This window comes from Notolabrus celidotus, chromosome 1 (genome assembly GCF_009762535.1).
Source record: "Notolabrus celidotus isolate fNotCel1 chromosome 1, fNotCel1.pri, whole genome shotgun sequence".
In the NCBI taxonomy this organism is placed as follows: domain Eukaryota; kingdom Metazoa; phylum Chordata; class Actinopteri; order Labriformes; family Labridae; genus Notolabrus; species Notolabrus celidotus.
In genome coordinates, this window is record NC_048272.1 from 33,609,502 (window position 1) to 33,627,505 (window position 18,004).

The window sequence follows — 18,004 nt, forward strand, 5'->3', positions numbered from 1 at the left end:
GATGGTACTGTACACAGTTAAAGCATTTGATTTGTTACATTCGTTTTTAAACACAACCAGCAGAAATGATCATTAGTTTGATCCCGTGTCCTGCAGAGAGATGGTCTGATGTTTTATCAAAGTATGTTTCCCAAAGCCTTTATGTTTCTCCCCACCACAACTGACTTAACAAATCATGACCTCAGCCCTGACAGCAGCATTAGAAAAATATTCAATAAGGAAACAAAGACATGGATATGTTTAACCTATGTTATCATAAAGTCTGAAGTAGGGCCAAAACAGCTGCCCAGACCAAATGAGGGACACCCTCCAACAAAAGCTAAAAAGCTAGTTCCACAAAGGTACAGAGTTAGAGTCTTGCGTGCAGATTACTGCTTCCCCCCTTTTTCAAATGTTCTTGATAATCTGAACAACATGCAGAGGGGATGGGTGGACGGGTTGTTCAGTACATGTTGCTTTGTTAAGAAAGAGCGTCTTTGTTCCCTCTGAATCTTGTGTAATTGCTGTTCTAGGTTAAACATGTCTCACAACAAGATGAAGTAAACGTGCTACATGCTTGTTTAGGATCCTGTGCTCTGTGAAGAGTGAAGCAAGCTTCTGCTTCTAGTGGTAGTTCTAACAGTCTAGTAGTTAAACTGCAGTACCAAATAGCTCCACAGGGTGGTGTCTCATTTCTGCCTGTGTTTACTAGTCATATGAACAAAAAGAAAACTGAAATACATTTTCTTTGGCTGTTGGTTTAGCTCAGAGTTGAATCTTGTGTCCCATATAGAGACTACTCTTTGAAGCAGGCGGCCCGGTTCAGGTCTGACCTGCAACACTTCATCATCCCCTACTCTCTCTACCCAGTTTCCTGCTCTATTTACTATCCTATCCTCTAAAAAGGCATCAACATGTTGTTTAGTTGACTGTAGTGACAGCATCTTAAGTTAGGTGAGGATAACATTGTAAAAATGTGCACAACAAATCATTAAAGTCTCCTCTGTATCTTTCACTGTGGATGGAAATGTGTGCCCTTCATGAGGGCCGGTTGTGTAACTTTTAGTAAAGTGTGCTCAAAGATTGTTCGCCTGTGCAGACACTCATCCTCTCATGTTGCTATTTTTGGTAATAAAGCGTTCTACTTTTGAGTCACTAACTCTTCAGTAAACACTACAAGTAAACATTTTAGCATCAGATGCTTCAACAGTGTCAGAAAGTTTTGTGATAAAACCTGAAGATAAAACACAAAGACGCTCACATTAACAGGTCCCTGAGCAACAACAGAAGAACAAACAGAACCAAAGTGACTCACGTAAGACGGGAAACAACTACAAAGACCTGGAATAAACAAAAGAGCTACAAACAATGACTGAATTCAGCTCTAAACAAAGACTAAAGTCTAATCCTGTCATGAAGGCGTAAATACATTACCATTACAAAGAAGTCTGTTGTTTGCACGTCCACTCCATTTAGTTTCAACTTTAAACCTAATTTCTACATTATGTGATGAACTAAGGGTTTCTTTTCTACCATCAGGTCTTCAATCAAACCTCCAATAAAAATAAATCAAGGCTCAGTGATAAGAAAAAAAATATATATATATCAATTTCAGAGCTCGCTCGATGAGTTTAGAAATCTCATCTGGCCTGGGGATGCCTCTGGATCCTAAGAAAGTATAGGTAGAGGATGCGTGGGTTGACTTGCTTGTCTAGCAGAAAACGTGACCGACAGACGCAAGATAAGTGGATGATTGATGGTTGGACAGATTTTAGAATCATCATCAATGATCAATAAATTACGAATTAAGCTCATTTTTGCAGCTATTTCAGATCTAGTCTTTAGACAACAATGCCACATCTCATTCTCATTCATTTAGTCGATCAGAAACTGTTACCTAGGTAGCACCAAGTGTTTAAATCTGCAGCATTTCACTCTCACTTTTACTTGAGTAATATCTTAGTTGATTAATGCAATACTGTTGTGCTGTCCCTGTAGATCCACTAGACTAAGGAAAGAGCACCACACTGATAAAAGTGGTAAGATAGAGTAATGTTCCTAATCCAAGTCAACAAACAAAACGTTCTTTTTCTAGCCACTATGGGGACATTTTCTTTGTTTGACTACAAATTAAAGGTGCTATTAAAACACTTGTGTTTATAAGGGAAAGGGTTGTATTGCATTTTTACAACAGTACCTGAATGCAACTGCAGCGACAGGCATGCTTGATAGACATTCAGTTCATTGCACTCTGAACAGCTTTTTAATTTCTAATGATTAAGAGTTGATCAAAACTTTGAAACATCCAACTAAAAATGCTCTCCAACATAGCTCCTAATTTAATTCAGGCTTTGAGACGGAGCTATTAACAGTAATAGTGGAGAAAAAATGCAAAGTAGCTGGTTGTGGCTTTGTCACTGACATGCACTTGGAAAAAATCTCCAACTAAAATAGGAAAGAGGCAGTGAGAATTTGTACCTGCAGCACACCTGTAGCAGGTAAGAGACCAAGCTAACACTGCACCCCTCAACTAATTGAGCCTGCCAAGGGAATTCATTGCTTGTATTTTGTTGGATTAGATGCATAGTGGGAGAAATCTTGGATTTTGAATGTCTCGCAGTACACCACTAACACATTTGTCTCTTCATTCCTAATAGTTTTTATCATCAGTGGTTTTTTTTGCTTGTCATCGTCTCTTCTTCATATAAAAAAAGGTAGTTGTCCAACGTTTATCGTCCTAGTTTTCATTAATGAAATAAACACTGGATGTATAATCATTATGAATAATGCCCTCATTTTTATTTATAAGTCAGCTTCCTGGTTCTTTTATTCATAACACTTTCTCAGAGACAACGTTGGACCTTTGAATGTGCCAAACATAGACTGATAGCTAAATCTCCACAGCCCCTCTACCTTGAACTGTTTGTCCAGACGTGTCCCTCCGCTGTGTCCGGGTGTGGAGATGCTGCTGAAGTAGCTGTGAAGCTGGCTGGCCGACACTTCCGTCTCCTTCCCCAAAATGGCTTCGATCAAGGCATTGTGGATGAAGATGTACTGCTCCTGGATCAGCCGAAGGATGACATGAGACAGAGAGAAAGCTGTTCAGCAGCTGGTAAGGAACATCAGCACAAGTGAACTTATCTGCATACATACACTTTAAAAAACAATAATTGTAAACTAAAATTTTGCTCCAAGAATGAGAAACTCAAGATTACACATATCTAACTACTGTACAGCTACAACTGGCAGCAAGAGTAACACAAACACAGATACACAAACCTCAGTCTGGACCAGGTAGTTGCGTTGGGTTCGTATGTGTTTGAGGAAGCCTAGCACATTGACCGTGCTCTTGTCCTTGATCTGCCGCAGCATGCTGTCGATGACGATGTATGTCCCCGTACGACCTACTCCGGCACTGCAACACAAGAGAAACACTGAGGACCAGCACGAAAGGCCGAAGACAACTACCATAGAGATAAACACACACAGGACATTAATTTACAGTGGAGATCACACTGATATTCATGTTTTTCTTCAAGGCCTGAAGTGTTTTCAGACTATCAGACAATTCCAGACACATTGACATCTTCCTGGTCAGCACCTTGAATGCATTTATCTTCTCTTTCACTACTATCCTCCACAAACTTATAAACCCTGTGAAGTTTCCTCACCAAACTGAAGTAACTGGAAACTCCAGATTTTTATTTTGCAGTCTTAACTTGTTTGTGGATTTGGTGGTATCTGATATTCCTGTGAGCAGGGGTATGTACTAAGGGGCGGTCAGGGTTGGCATTGCCCTCCCTTAAAATCTGATTGGCCACCTCAGGTGCCTCTGAAGAATCCTAATCTCTGGTTGGTTGTTGTACTTGTCAGATGTGGGATGCATGTCAAAATTTTGACTATGTTGCAGCAGGCTGTACTTCTCTTTGTATTTTTTTTAAGCACAAATGATTTGCAGGAGTCTGCTTGCAATTTTTCTCTCTTTCAATTTTTGGACTCATTATAAACTAAGGTTAAGATTTATACAGTTGCTACTCTCTTGTGCTGATGTGTTTGTGTTGATGCATGAATCTGTACACCTCTTTGGCCACCCCAGTCAAATAAGTCTGGACACACCCCTGCCTGTGAGGACTGTGTCAGTGAATGTAACCAAAAAGAAAACTACCTGTTCAACAAGTGTTACGTTAATGCAAATAAATGCATTAGAAAAATTAATTAACTTCTAGTCGCGTACAGATTTAAAAACAAAACAGAGGTAGAATAAAGTTTTGGTGGCAGGCCAGCACAGATTTACATAATGGATATTTTGCAGACACTTCCTAAACACTTGCATGCATGTAATGACCACTCAAGATGTAAGTGTGGTTTTTGTCTGCGTCCATTAAGAATCTAAAAATATCTATTCCTTTTCCAGTCATTGTTCAGTTTGTTCTATATGTGGAAATTTCCCTCCTGTGATGATTTTAACTCAGCAGACCTGAGCAGGTTAACTTTGAAAATGGAAGCATAAGCTAAAAAAAGCAGCAGGAAGTGCCTTGAACTGTTTCTACATACATTAAAGAGACATTTAATTTCTTCTCTGTACTTACAAATTCAGACCTTTTAGTTCCAGTTGCTTTACTGCAGCAGGACAGCAGGGTGGATGTAAATGTGTCTCTGTCTGCTCTGCTCCTTGTATAATAAGTGGGAGGGTGTCTATGTGTCTGTGTCCTGGTACAAAATGGGAGTAATGAGCGGTGCGTCTGAAGCCACAGCGGTGAGGCAGCGTGACGAGTTATTATCGACCATCACAGAACAGATGATAGCAGAGTGCTGCATACTCCGTCCCCCCCGGGGGCCACAGTCAGCGGCCAATTACCCGTAATTTCCCCGCCTGTATTACTGTAAATACCCTTAAATTCAAGCTGGCAACTGTGGCTGCGACAGCGTCTCATTGATGCTGCTTATATAGGCAGCTGAGGTAAAAGCTGATGTACTTTACACACTGCTTTATGCAGTACAACAACAACAACAGTGATAAAGGCGATTGTTTCAAAGCCTGACGTCCAAAACGAGCCCCTCAGACCGGTGCCCACTACACTTTTCTTTGAAGTTGGCGAAACATGACAGTAAAGGATATTTCATTAAACTTGTTAAAAAAGGGTTTAAGTGATGTAATCTTCAGTGACACATGTTTGACACGTACAGACAGAGTGACCGTAAAGTGATAATGAGCCGGGTTAAAGAGGATTAGAAACAGAGGAATGAAGGAAGTCCAAGTGAAAGCAGATTAGAGACTTTACCTGCAGTGGACAAGCATGGGGCCCATATCAGGCATCTGGGCGGCTGAGGACCTGCGGACAAAGGTGAGGACGGGCAGCGTGTACTCTGGCACACCCATGTCTGGCCACTGGGTGTAATGAAACTGGTGCACAGTTCGTTCGCTCTGAGCTCGCGCCTTTGGGTTCCCCTTCACACTCTGGACAGAAAAAGGGAGGAAAGGAGAGACGGAGGAGATGTTGATGTAGTCTAGAGAAAATGTTTGATTCCCATATCTCATTTTGTCCTCCCTGTTCTCACTTTTTTTACTTTTGTGTTCCTCAGTGTGAAGCAGCGAACGGTGTAGCAGGCGTGGACTTTGGTGCTCTTTAGCGTCACCACCATGTTGCCATACTCTTCACTGTTCTCTGTCGGCCAGTACTGATCACATTTTCTCTGCAAACAAACACACAAATACATTAATCAGATAAAGACTTGTAGTGAGGTCTTTTCTGCTGAGCTTACCACATCTTGTAGGATAAATTAAATCAGGGGAGACCATGATGCATCAACAACTGCAACTTTAAGTGTCTTACATCAGCAATAAATGGATTGTTAGAGAGCAAAACGTTTTAGAGACAGTTTGAGCCTATTCATGGCAAAAATAAGGACTGCTCATCTGTATACTCTGATTGGATGCATTCATCTAGCAAGATTGTATTGCAGCCATTGCAGCCTGTTTGCAATCTACAGAAGATTATAAATATATTCTAAACTTAAGTAATTTATACCCTTAAATATGTGAAAATTGGAGCCAGCTTTGAATCAAGCTTGAATTTTAACAAACACAACCAAATACCATTACATCACTCCTCTGCTTGCCAGCTTACATTAGTTGCCAGTTTTTTATCCAGTTCATTTGAAGATTTTATTTATTACTTTTATAATTTTAAATGGACTTGGATCTTTTACCCCCCTATGTGCCTGGGTGGCCTCTTAGATCAGTTGATGCAGCTCTGCTGGATGTACCAAGATCCTGCCTTATCACCAAAGGTGACCAGGCTTTCTTAGTTAGAGCTCTTAAACTGCGGAACTCTCTGCCATTACCAATAAGACAGTCTACAACCGTAACTGCTTTTAAATCCTCGCTCAAAACCTTTTTACATAAGAAGGCCCTTCTCAACCCCTAAATCAGGGCTGTTTCTGCCTTCTGATGTTCTGTTGTCAGGTCTGTCCTGTTTTTATTTGCTTTCTTTTCCTGCATTTCTTTTGCGGAGCACTTTGTAACTTTGTTCAGATAAGTGCTATATAAATAAAGTGTATTATTATTATTATTATTATTATTATTATTATTATTATTTATTTAAAAGCAGCAAACAGTGTTGAAAAACGAAGCCGATGTGATGCAAATAACTGCAGTTCCTTAAGGTCCAGTATTTCCTGTTGTCACAAGACCAATTCACAGCATGTTACGTGTTCATTTCCTTCTTCAAAGGGGCAATAAGCTGTTATTTCTATTATCTGGTGACTGAATGTGTATTACTGTGTTCTTAGGAATATACATTGACAGCTAATGAACTGCGTGCATGAGCAGAGCTTACTCGTCCTTTCTCCACAAGGTTTGTAATCATGACGATGACGCCCGTGTTTTGCTCCCACACCATCCGCCAAAAGTCTTCAAACGTGGACTTGAGAGGTCCCTGGGCTGCGATGTAGGCTTGAGGCTTGTTGTAACCCTAACGGATCAATAAAAATATTACTGTGATTAAACTATGACAGTCTAAATTCCACATATAAATCTCAGGAGTCTTCTCTCTGTGCTGCATTCATCATCATCATCAAATGCCTCTCATTCATTCAGACACAGATCACAGATCAGTATTTGAGACGCCCCAGTGGAAGCACTCACATCCACATAGTTGGCATTGATGTAGTCAGTGTGTTTGGAGTCCTTCCCAGCCAGTGGCCTCAGCTTCACCCTGCTGTGGTCATCTGAGGAGTGAACACAGAGCAGTAAACCAATCAGTCCGTCTGTGTGCCTCCAACCTCAGCGAGAGCTAACCTTAGCTTGAACCCTAACACTGTGCTGTCCGTGGATCGTCTCTGTGCCCTGCCAAGGCACCTGCCCCAAACCTGGAAGCACATTAACCTTTGTGGTTGAAACAATGGTCAAGCTGGGTTTTGTAGCCTTTTACAGACAGCTAAACAGCATGACACCTGCTCTTCGCTTCCAGCATGCAGTCTGCAAACACAAAGATTGAGCTGCCAAAGCCAACAGTCATGTAAAACATTTATTACAGATTGAGATAGTCCAAGCCTGTGTGTGGTTTTTTGAAGGGTTTCTGGTGTTTGTTCTGCTGGTGGTAATGACTAGCGGTCGTTCTATCAATGATTAACACAGCCACGCTTTGGCTCAGCACAGATCTGTGACTGGGGCTGTGCTTCGTTCAGAAAAATCAAAACTCAGAGCACAGATTCAGTTTGGATTTTAACCTTGAACACCTGAGCGACACTTTTTCTTCACATTGCTCGCTCAGAACAATTCCCAGTCAAATAGTTCATAATATTTTGAATAAGAATTCACCTTAAGGACTTAAAGAAGACTATTTTTGTTTCCATTTTCACCAAATTTCTGCTAAAATATCCTCAAGTCCTTAAACACATGACGTTTACAGGAGAAACTTTTACTATATTGGAGAATCTTTACTTTTCAGGTGAAGTCATGACCTTTCCGTTCACAACAAGATTTGGATTAATATGTCAAAAGGTAATCGATTAAGTTGCCTTTATGCATGATCCCCAGAGGAGGAACCCTGACCGGGGTTATCCAGCAGACATTCCTTGTTTAGAGTGATGCCAAACTTGCACAAGGGTTTGCTTTTGCATTTGCTGAATATAATACAATGCAAGAACATGACAGGTGTTTACATCAGTGTGTGTACTTCATAAACATATAGGACAGGTCATCTGATGAGTGAACACAGAGCAGTAAACCAATCAATATATGCGATAACATGTTTACTCACAGGCCACGATGTTGATGTATCTGTTCTTGTGCTTGTTGTCAGGGTGGTTGGAGTGCTCTGATGTGATCTTCATATCTGCAGTGCACCGCTGCACCTCCTGAGAGATGAATAAAACACACACACACACACACACACACACACACACACACACACACACACACACACACACACACACACACACACACATAGTATCTGTGTCATTCTGATTGGTCTGTACAGTTTGGTTTTATGATAATTCATCTTGACAATGATGTCCTCAGAGGGGGACACCTAATGTTTCTGGTGACCCCCGACCTTTAGTTCAATGCAGTACATGCTTGAATCTACAGGAGCAATTAGCATGAAATATTGCTCCAAGCTTTTCTGTAACATGGCATTTCCTCTCTTGACACATTGATATTGTGTGGTCTGGTAATCAATGGTGGCTACCTTTGCTTTAAACTTGACAGGATGGGAAAGTAGCATTATCGCTTAGAGTGCGAATGAAAATAAGAAAAATTCTTGTAAATTTTGTGATAAATCTTGAAATGCTTTCTTTTGAATTTAACATAACACTCTAGCTCAGATATCCTTGTAATATATCTTGCACTTCTTTCTGTTTTTGGTGTTTGCTGTTATGTCTTAGCCTCACACATTCACAATGCGCTGCTGTCATAACTCATAAAAAGCCACCTTCCTGGTTCCACCAGCTTGGGTTGATTCAAACCCCTTAATTCCCTCTCTCTCTACATTTTCCATTTCTTTTCTTTGATAAAAACAAGTGTTTTTTTCTCCATAGCTTGTGCTTAAAAAGCCATTGCTTTGCATTATCATTCATTTTCTTCACCTGATAGCATAACACAACAAGCACATCATTAGTCCCAGCTCTGTGAATGGCAGCCTGGCCAGTGGTTCAGTATTCAGAAAAAAGACCTTTGTAGTCTAGTTAACAAGACAAATATGCAGAAACGGGTTGGATTTGTAAAAGTAAAGTTTGCGGAGAAACAGATCTGCGATTATAACCAACATTGTAAGGAGTGAATTCTGGAGTGAAGAATGGGTTGCAGCCGCTTATAGCAACAAAAAGCATGTCCCCATTTGCCTTCGCTGCTCCGTTTCATGGTCCATTTCACAAAGCACATTGCATTGATGATATTCCAGCATAAATACACCCACACAGTCCTGCAGCTCCGTACAGTTTGCTCCTCTTTTGCTTCTGATTGTGGAGATGAGCCGCCAGATCTCTCAGCTGCAGAGTTGCACTGTGCACTCTCATCCTCACAGAGCTCGTATGTGTCCACACTTAGATGATGAGATGTGAGGGGACACTTCTTACCAGTGCATCATGAAGTCTCAACTCTCACACTACATACCAAAACTTCCTCCCTGGAGTCAGCCAGCAAGAGCAGCTCATCCAGATAAAAAAACATTCTCATTTCCATTGTGCTTCCACACATGTTGGAAATTATGCCCTTCTGATTTGAGTTGATTTGGAGACTTTACGTACAGATATGCTAGTTTTAATTCATTTAGATGAAATGTTATGATAACTAGAAGGTTCATCACCTCTAAATACTGTGGCGCACATACCATCAACTTCAAGCAGACGGTAAAACTCACTCTCAAAGTCTGTGGCTGTGTGTACCTATGGCTAAAACTTCCCCGAATTGATGCGGAACAGCTCATTTAACCCTTGGATGCATGACCTACCAATACCTACACTCTTCCATGAGTGGGGTCAAAAATGACCCCTATTAGAATCAATGCGTTTTTGCAATAAACTTAAGAAATTTCTTTAATTTTGGTTAAAGTTGATGATTTTTATTATATTTTGATCAACAAAAGAGTGATTTCATTTTTGACATGTTCATTTATTACTTTTTATTCACATTTCATTACAAAACAATCAATCAAAAATCAAAAAATGTCAAAATACATTGTGTGTCCGTTTGTCTGTTTGACTGTGGAGGACGAACAGAGAATGAACAAACAGTAGGTCCGGGGACCATAACACCGTCCACCGACATGTACACACACAAACGTCTTCTCTCTTCTCACTGTGTGCAGCTGTTATAAACTACTTGCTTCTGGCTGTGATCGTTGCACACAGGAATACTGCAATACTAGGCTCTTCATCCCATCCGTCCAGGATCATTTGTAGTGCAAGTGCCTCAGGAATCCTGGTTGGCCTCCTAGCAGCCATGATACTCTAAATGAGAAAACATGAAAAGGGCCATGTTTGAATAGCACACAAAACTATGAATCATTATGTAGCTGTGTAAGTAAGTCTGTGCATTTATATGCATGTAAATGCACGCATGCACACGCACGCACGCAAACACACATCATTGAATAATCAATAATCATAAAAAAGGCTACCTAACAGGTTAGCTTTTATTACAATGATGTTATAAATATAGTAAGAGTCTCTACACAACAAATACAGTAATACATTACAGTACTAAAATTGCTTTGTAGTAAGCTAACTTTGTAGTTGGTAGTAAGCTAACTAGCTAACAATAAAGTAGGAGGATTTGATGACAATAATACTAATACTCTATCACAGAAAAGTCATGAATGTGGAAATTAAGTTCATAAATGAAGATAATACTTACATGTGTGTTGCTGTGTAATACATCACAGTGCTAAAATTACTTTGTAGTAAGCTAACTTTGTAGTTGGTAGTAAGCTAACTAGCTAACAACAAAGCAGGATAATGTAATGAAAATAATACTAATACTCTATCACAGAAAAGTCATAAATGTGGAAATTAAGTCCATAAATGAAGATAATACTTACATGTTGCTGTGTAAAAATGACCTCCTGGGTGGTGAGACTGCAGCATCAGATGTGTAAGTGCAACAGTAAATGTATACTGACAATCACAGTTGATAAGTATCAAAGGTTCCTAGAGTTAAGCCCTGAGATTCCATAGGAAATGTTTGGGGTCATTTTTGACCCCGCTCATGGAAAAGTGGGGTAGTGATACAAAAGCTGCAATTTCTTAAAATGTATGAAATTTTTTTTTAAAAATGCAATGGCCTCATGTCACAAACATGTTTTATGAGGAATACCTGGAATATGAAAATATAAACACTTTTAATTTCAAAGATTTTGAAGAATAACAACCCTTGGGGTCATTTTTGACCCCACTTATGCATCTAAGGGTTAAGTACATGCAAACAGCATCAGAGCACAGAGACGCTATTTATTCTGCAGCACAGTTTGGGCAGTTTAACCCTTTGTGTGCACTTTGTGAATTCAACAATAGCTCTTGTCTTATTTGCACAGGTTTAGCAACCCAAAAGCAGTGTAGTCCTTCATAACTCAGGCCTTGTGTTGGGAACTATTGAACTTTGTTTGGGTTTAAGCACCTACACTACCTGATAAGGATATGACAAACTTAAAGGTTTTGATTTAGGAAATGAGATGAGTTCTGCAGCTCATGCGTTACCAAACACAATGTCAGCTTCTTAGTACAATCACCACCAAGTATTGGTTTCAGGGGAATGGAAACCCAGGTCTCCTGTTGGTCCCATGTTGGTTTGGGGGTTCCATCACCTCAAATGCTGAACCAAAAGTACTTTTGCACTCTGTGGACGACTGCACCTGACTTCAATATGCATACCTAAATATGAACCTGGAGTATGGAGTGAGGGACTTATGGAGAATGGTTTCTAGCTTGTATTATACAATATAATTAATTTCAGAGTGAGAAGGTTATGCATGTTTGAAAGTACGGCTCCTACTAGAAATGACTGTTTCTAGAGTCAGGGGCCGAACATAATTACAGTTCTTCTCTTTTGTTTACTTCTTGTATTCTTCCTATCTGTTCAACCTTATGGCTGGCTGCTGCACACAGTCCTAGGAATGGCAGCAAGCAGCTCTGGGATTTGCCGCCTGTGTATATATGTCAGTGTTTAATGTCGAGTTCCTGCCAGGCAAACAGCTGTTGGCTGCTCGCTCAGCACGGCCAACAGGGAGGGCAGGCACTGGATTTGGCTCTGACCCCTCTGTATCATTTCCGCTGGAGCTTTACAGGCCACCAACTTGTTTTAGCACCATTCAACATGGTTTCATCGTACTAATTGGGATGTGGATTTATTTTTATTTTGAGCATGCAGGCTTCATGGTGAGTGTGTGTGAGCAGATCAGGTTGCAGGTTATGACAGAAAGAGAGAGGAATTGGCTGCAGATGATGCCACAGACAAGTAATGTGATCTGCAGATGCTATATATATATATTAACCCACATATATACACTACCAGTCAAAAGTTTGGACACGCATTCTCATTCAATGGTTTTTATTTATTTTAATTATTTTCAACATTGTAGATTAATACTAAAGACATCAAAACTATGAAATAATCTGGTTTTGCAATAATATGGATTACAACAGTAGTCAAATAGGGCTATCCATTGGGTACTTACCCCACCTCTGAACAACACAACTGATGGTTTCAAACACATTAAGAAGGCAAGTCATTCTACAAATGAACTCTTGACAAGGCTCATGTTAATTAGAAACCATTCCAGGAGACCACTTCATAAAGCAGACTGAGAGAATACCAAGAGTGTGCAAAGCTGTCATGAAGGAAAAAGGGGGCTACTTTACAGAATCTAAAATATAAAACATATTCTGTTTTGTTTAACACTTTTTTGTTAATTAAATAATTCCATATATGTTCTTTCATAGTTTTGATGTCTTCAGTATTAATCTACAGTGTTTCAAATAATTAAAATAAATACAAACCCTTGAATGAGAAGGTGTTTCAAAACTTTTGACTGGTAGTGTGAACAGTATATATATATATTTGTGTGTGTGTGTGTGTGTGAACACTAACTCAAATGCCATACATTGATATTACATGCATGTACATGTGCTCACAGAAATAAACACATTCATTTTCCTCTGTTATCTGAGAACATAATGGAGGTTGATTCAAAGCTTTTGTGATAAAACTCTCTCCATGAGGGATCCTGATAACTCAGATGTAGATTCTAAATATAATTTTTTCTAAGATATAGATAGACCTAACTACAGGGCAGCAGCTAGTCTGCAGTTTTAGCCCTCATTTAAGTTAAGTATTTCCAGTTGATATCATTTTTCTTACATCCCCAATAAGTTCCCAAAAGTTGAAAAACATTGAAAATGTAATTCAATAAAAAACAGAATAGAGTTTGATGGTTTGAAATAATTTAAAGGCTTTATTTAATTGAACATTAAGCTAAGACATCCAATCAAATATTAAGGTGAACATTTTTATTGTTAAATGAAAAATATATACTCATTTTAAATTTGATACCATCCACATCATGAGGTCCACACAGGTTAATGGACCTCATGATGAAGGTAACTGAGCTGTTGGCTCACTAGGAGTCAAAAATGCTTCAGTGCATGAGATCCTCAATGAGTTTGAAACTCTGCTGGATGGAAGAACAACATTCTCCTTCAAAGCATTCCCAGCCTGGTGTTTGAATGATAGCAAGGAAGAATGCTGTCTAACCTGTTGTGTCAGAGTTTTTGTTCAGTAACATCTTTACCATTCATCTGATAGTTAAGATACTGTATGACTGGAGAGGGGCTGCACACCTGCTGAATAAGAGCTTGTGTTTCATGCACAAACTGTGATCCTACACATTGTCTTTTCTTTTACTTCGTAGATCTGACTTTTTCTGAGTCCTCTTCATTACCCTGATCCATTCTTGATATCTTACTCTTTACCTCACTTTCAAACTCTCAAACCTCTGACCTGACAGCTCCTGCTATCCGTGCCAATCGTTTCTGCTCTGTTGTTCCTGACTGCCGCCTTTTTCTCACCAACCACCACCAATACTGACATTTCTCGTCAAGGTACGACACTTAAACCTTTCTTTTTGGAGAACTATGAACCTCAACCTCATCTTATTTAACCTCCTGCATGTCTTCACTAAAAAATCCCCTCAAACCACAAAGTCTAGCCTCAATGCAGCCCGGTCAGCTAAAACAGGACCCCAAAACTGCAGAAGACGTCTCTAAACCTGTTCTCTGTCACGACTCTGCTTGACACAATAAACCACTACATCCTTTTCTGGACCAACATGCAAATGCTGGGCCTCATTTACAGAGCATTTTATTAGAATTTGCTGTCTACGTGACTTGCCGGACCTGCTGCCGTTTATTGCCAGAACTGCTTTGACGATGAACTCCTGCAGCTCAGTTGTACTGCAGGTGTTCCTGTTTGTGCAAAGCTGTTTCTGTAACACATCTAGATTCAGTTGCCTGATCTTCAAGTTACACATTTTCAAACTATGGCTCCTTTCTTTGAATTCCAAAAACTGGATGTGTGCTTGTTCTTTTGTGAACAGCTCAGGTGAAAACCGAATCCAAGATAATGTCAAACCATATACCAGAATCCTTTCTCTACACTCTGAAGTGCCAGCCAGTTCTTCTTTAGTACGAAGGGGGGCCAGGTCACTACTAAACATGATAACAACTGTTTGCTCCACCTCGCTCACACTGTTGGCACAACCTTACCATTGACATAAGGAGAGAGGAATCCATGCTCTTCTTTATAAACCAAAAAGTTACCTCTTTTCACCCTGGCTCAAGAAAAAAGACAATCAGCTTACTGAAGTGATGTATAAATAAAACCATACCAAGTTCTTTGACTCTTTTTACCAATCTGATTCTACTAATGAAAGTGGCACACAGCTATATGAAAAGGCAAAGTTTCTTGGGAGTCAGTGGACACTGAAAAGAGTTGACTGAAGCTCTCGGCCTCTCTGACTCTTCTCTGTCAAAGGAGAAGGAACTGGGGCAGCAGAGACGGCGACACTGTAGGAGGAGGATCATTTCATTTGACAAGGGGCTCCCTCTAAAGCTCTCTGCACTGTCCATCCACACATTTAGGCTGTGTTTTCCAAATTAAGAAACTCATTCAGGGTGTTCAGCCACTGGGTTTTCTCTTTCTAGGAAGAGCATGGAGTAGGAATGCAAAGTGCTCAGAGGCAGAAGAAGGAATGAAGTCACATGTACAGAACGAAAAAAAGAGACAAGCAGGACATTTTTTACAGCGCTGGCTGGAGTGATAGAGCATGCAGGGTTTAAAGCTAAGCTACACTGCCCATCACTTCAACTTCCTCTTTCTTCCACAGTGAAACTCTAACCACTCAATACACATCTCCTTTAAAACATCTTACTGCCTGGGCATTCAGTTTATACTTTGTAAGGACGTTCTATCTAATCAGAAGAGATGCCCTTCTTTATAACCCTTCAAGATTCAGTACTTCAGAGAAAACTGCTGACGAATGCTATTTTTGAGTCACCAGGTAGTTGCAGCTTTCTGATGTTTTTAACTATTTTTTGCAAATTTTTTGTTTTTTGTTGGATTTGGTGAAAAAGGCTGAAAAATGTGAGGAATGGAGAGTGGAGGAAGACATGCAGAAAATGGCCAAAGTCAAGAGTTAACGGTAGAATAAGGAGAAGCGGAAAAAGAAGAAAAAATAAATATGCACTTATAGAAAAAAAGGTGTGATCATATAAAGAGCAATAAAGGAAGCAAAGTCACTAATAGACACGTATCGTCCACTTCACTCTTGACCTGATGATGTTGTTGTGTCATCTGTTTGCTTCTAAAAAGCTCACATGCTGTTTTAAATTACCTGCTGACCTCATTATGACAGAGCTGTGTGTTAGAGTGTAAAAAAAGCAATGCTGACATGTAATAACAGGTCCTATTATTATTACATTACACTATTGTGACAAACAGAGTTTGAAAAAAACGACCAAGACTAAGAGCAGAATCCGCTCCTCACCTCAGCTTTGCATGGCTTACTGTACTAGTTCAATCTCATGCCTCTAATAATACCGCTATTGGTTGCAGCAGGTGGCTGTTTCAGCAAAAATAAACTCACTGTACATTAACCGCTGAGTGCTGCTCATATAGCTGCACGGGGGTGAGCATGGCTGAGCATTAGAAGCTAAAGAGGCAGATGTGTTCCTCTGGGGAGAGTTTAGAGAGTGAATATAAGAGCATTAGGTAGCTGTATTCGCATGAACGTTCACATTGTCCTTTTTCTGCATAATTAATTAAGATAGGGTTGCTAAAAGGCTCACCATATAAACTCAAAATGTAAAAGTATAAACGTGATGAAATAGGTCAAACTTGTGGTCATGCATGGAAATTTAAAAAAAACTGTAGTTCCTTGAGTGTCCACATGGGGCAAGCCAGGGAATTCTCATTAGGCTCCATGTTAAAACACCCAGTTTAACAGCAAAATGAAACACGTTTATAGCCTGGTTCCAAAAACGGTTTTGGTCCATGTAGCTCATTTCTTCATTCATACACACTGTACAGGAGTAGAAGTTGACTGACGGTGTGTTGTTGCCAAGAGACTAAAAACTTGCTCCAGCTCCACCTTCATGTCTGTGTCTGGGATGACTGGAGTCAAGTCAAGTCAACATTCTCAATATAGTGACGACCATCTTTAAGTTTCAAAACACCTCTCCAGAAACCAATGGGTGATGCCACAGAGGCTTCATCCATGTTTTATACCATCTGTAGTTTTTATGTAGGACATCAAACTGCTTACCTCAAAATCTTCAGAGTATCCATGATGGTTGTTTGAGGAGAGTTTGGAGACGTGTTTCATAAACTGCTTGACTGAAATGGCCTCCATGTCATCTGTAGAGAGGAGAGAATAAAAGAGTTAGCCTAGCTCTGACCAGGTGTTAATATCTGCTACTAAATGTTTTAGATATCAACCCTGAGCTTCCGGTAACATTTAGCAGCTGTTCCAACTTCAACACACAACCTTCCAAAGCAAGTGTTGTACCATAAAATGATCTGTAGATATTTATTGGAGTTTATATGACCGACCTTTGAAACAGCATTCATTTCGGTCCCTATTGGTATTTATAAGCCAACATGAGGTGCTCAAAAAAAAAGCTACGACTCCATGACAAGCAGTGAAACTCCAGCTGCTGATGAGGATCATGTAACGTATTAAAGCTCCAAAATAACCGCTGGTATTAAGAGGACTTAATGGCAAGATTGCTTGCCAACTTTGGATATCAAGGTCAAGACCTAACTTGCGGTTCCCTTGTCATTAACAAATGTTGAATACGGTGTCTACCTACGACAAAGTACACTGAGCTTTTCTTTCGAAAAATAGAAATGATGGTGAATCTGTGTTGATTTATGCTGATGCTTCAAAATGAAACCCATCACTTTTTTTCTTGTTGATTACCCTGATACTGAATAAAGATAGACTCACAGGAAACAGATGACTCAAAGGGACTGGGTTCAGGGTGAACTTTAAGATGCAATCTTGGTTCTCAGTGGTGCTTTGAGTAAATCCCTTCCTCCCAATAAGCTCTGTCAGGAACAATGCAGGCTCAGCAAAGTTTTAGTTTCACTGTTTGACCACAGACCATCAGGCAATTAAAAGCACTCAAGATTAGCTTAAGAAGTGTTGTTAATATGATGCTTTGCTGCTTTTGGGGCTTTCAGTCGCACTGCACAAGCATAGAGCGCATGTTTCATCATAACGCAGACATTTGAGTACAACCAGTTGTAAAGTTGTGGTTGTTCTTCAGTCTCTGACAGCATAAAGAGCGAAACTCGACCCAGATGATCACAGCTTATTTAGTGAAAAGGATGAAAAACATTATACAACAGCTAAATTTCTCCCACAGCTCCTCTCAGTTTAGTCTTCATCAAATATTAACAAGGGCATACACTGGCTCCCTCACTCTGTCCTCCAAGACGCTCATTTAGGTATGCAAATGTGTCAGAATT

The 18,004-nt window shown here is 39.9% G+C and overlaps 1 protein-coding gene and 1 long non-coding RNA gene across 2 annotated transcripts in view; both read right to left on the bottom strand.

Annotated features, from left to right (window-relative positions):
- The window catches only part of ptprga (protein tyrosine phosphatase receptor type Ga), a 401,392-nt gene that overhangs the window by 10,884 nt on the left and 372,504 nt on the right, over positions 1-18,004 (bottom strand). The window contains exons 14-21 of the mRNA XM_034682949.1: positions 16,797-16,888; positions 8,244-8,340; positions 7,127-7,209; positions 6,819-6,953; positions 5,539-5,673; positions 5,262-5,437; positions 3,259-3,394; positions 2,893-3,039 (exon numbers count right to left, since the gene is read on the bottom strand). Coding sequence (XP_034538840.1) covers positions 2,893-3,039; positions 3,259-3,394; positions 5,262-5,437; positions 5,539-5,673; positions 6,819-6,953; positions 7,127-7,209; positions 8,244-8,340; positions 16,797-16,888 — 1,001 coding nt within the window. The remainder of the gene's footprint in view (positions 1-2,892; positions 3,040-3,258; positions 3,395-5,261; positions 5,438-5,538; positions 5,674-6,818; positions 6,954-7,126; positions 7,210-8,243; positions 8,341-16,796; positions 16,889-18,004) is intronic.
- LOC117812296 lies at positions 10,073-11,314 on the bottom strand. Its single transcript, XR_004631183.1, has 2 exons — positions 11,022-11,314; positions 10,073-10,431 (listed from the first exon to the last, which is right to left on the bottom strand). It is a non-coding gene; the product is annotated as an uncharacterized LOC117812296 (long non-coding RNA).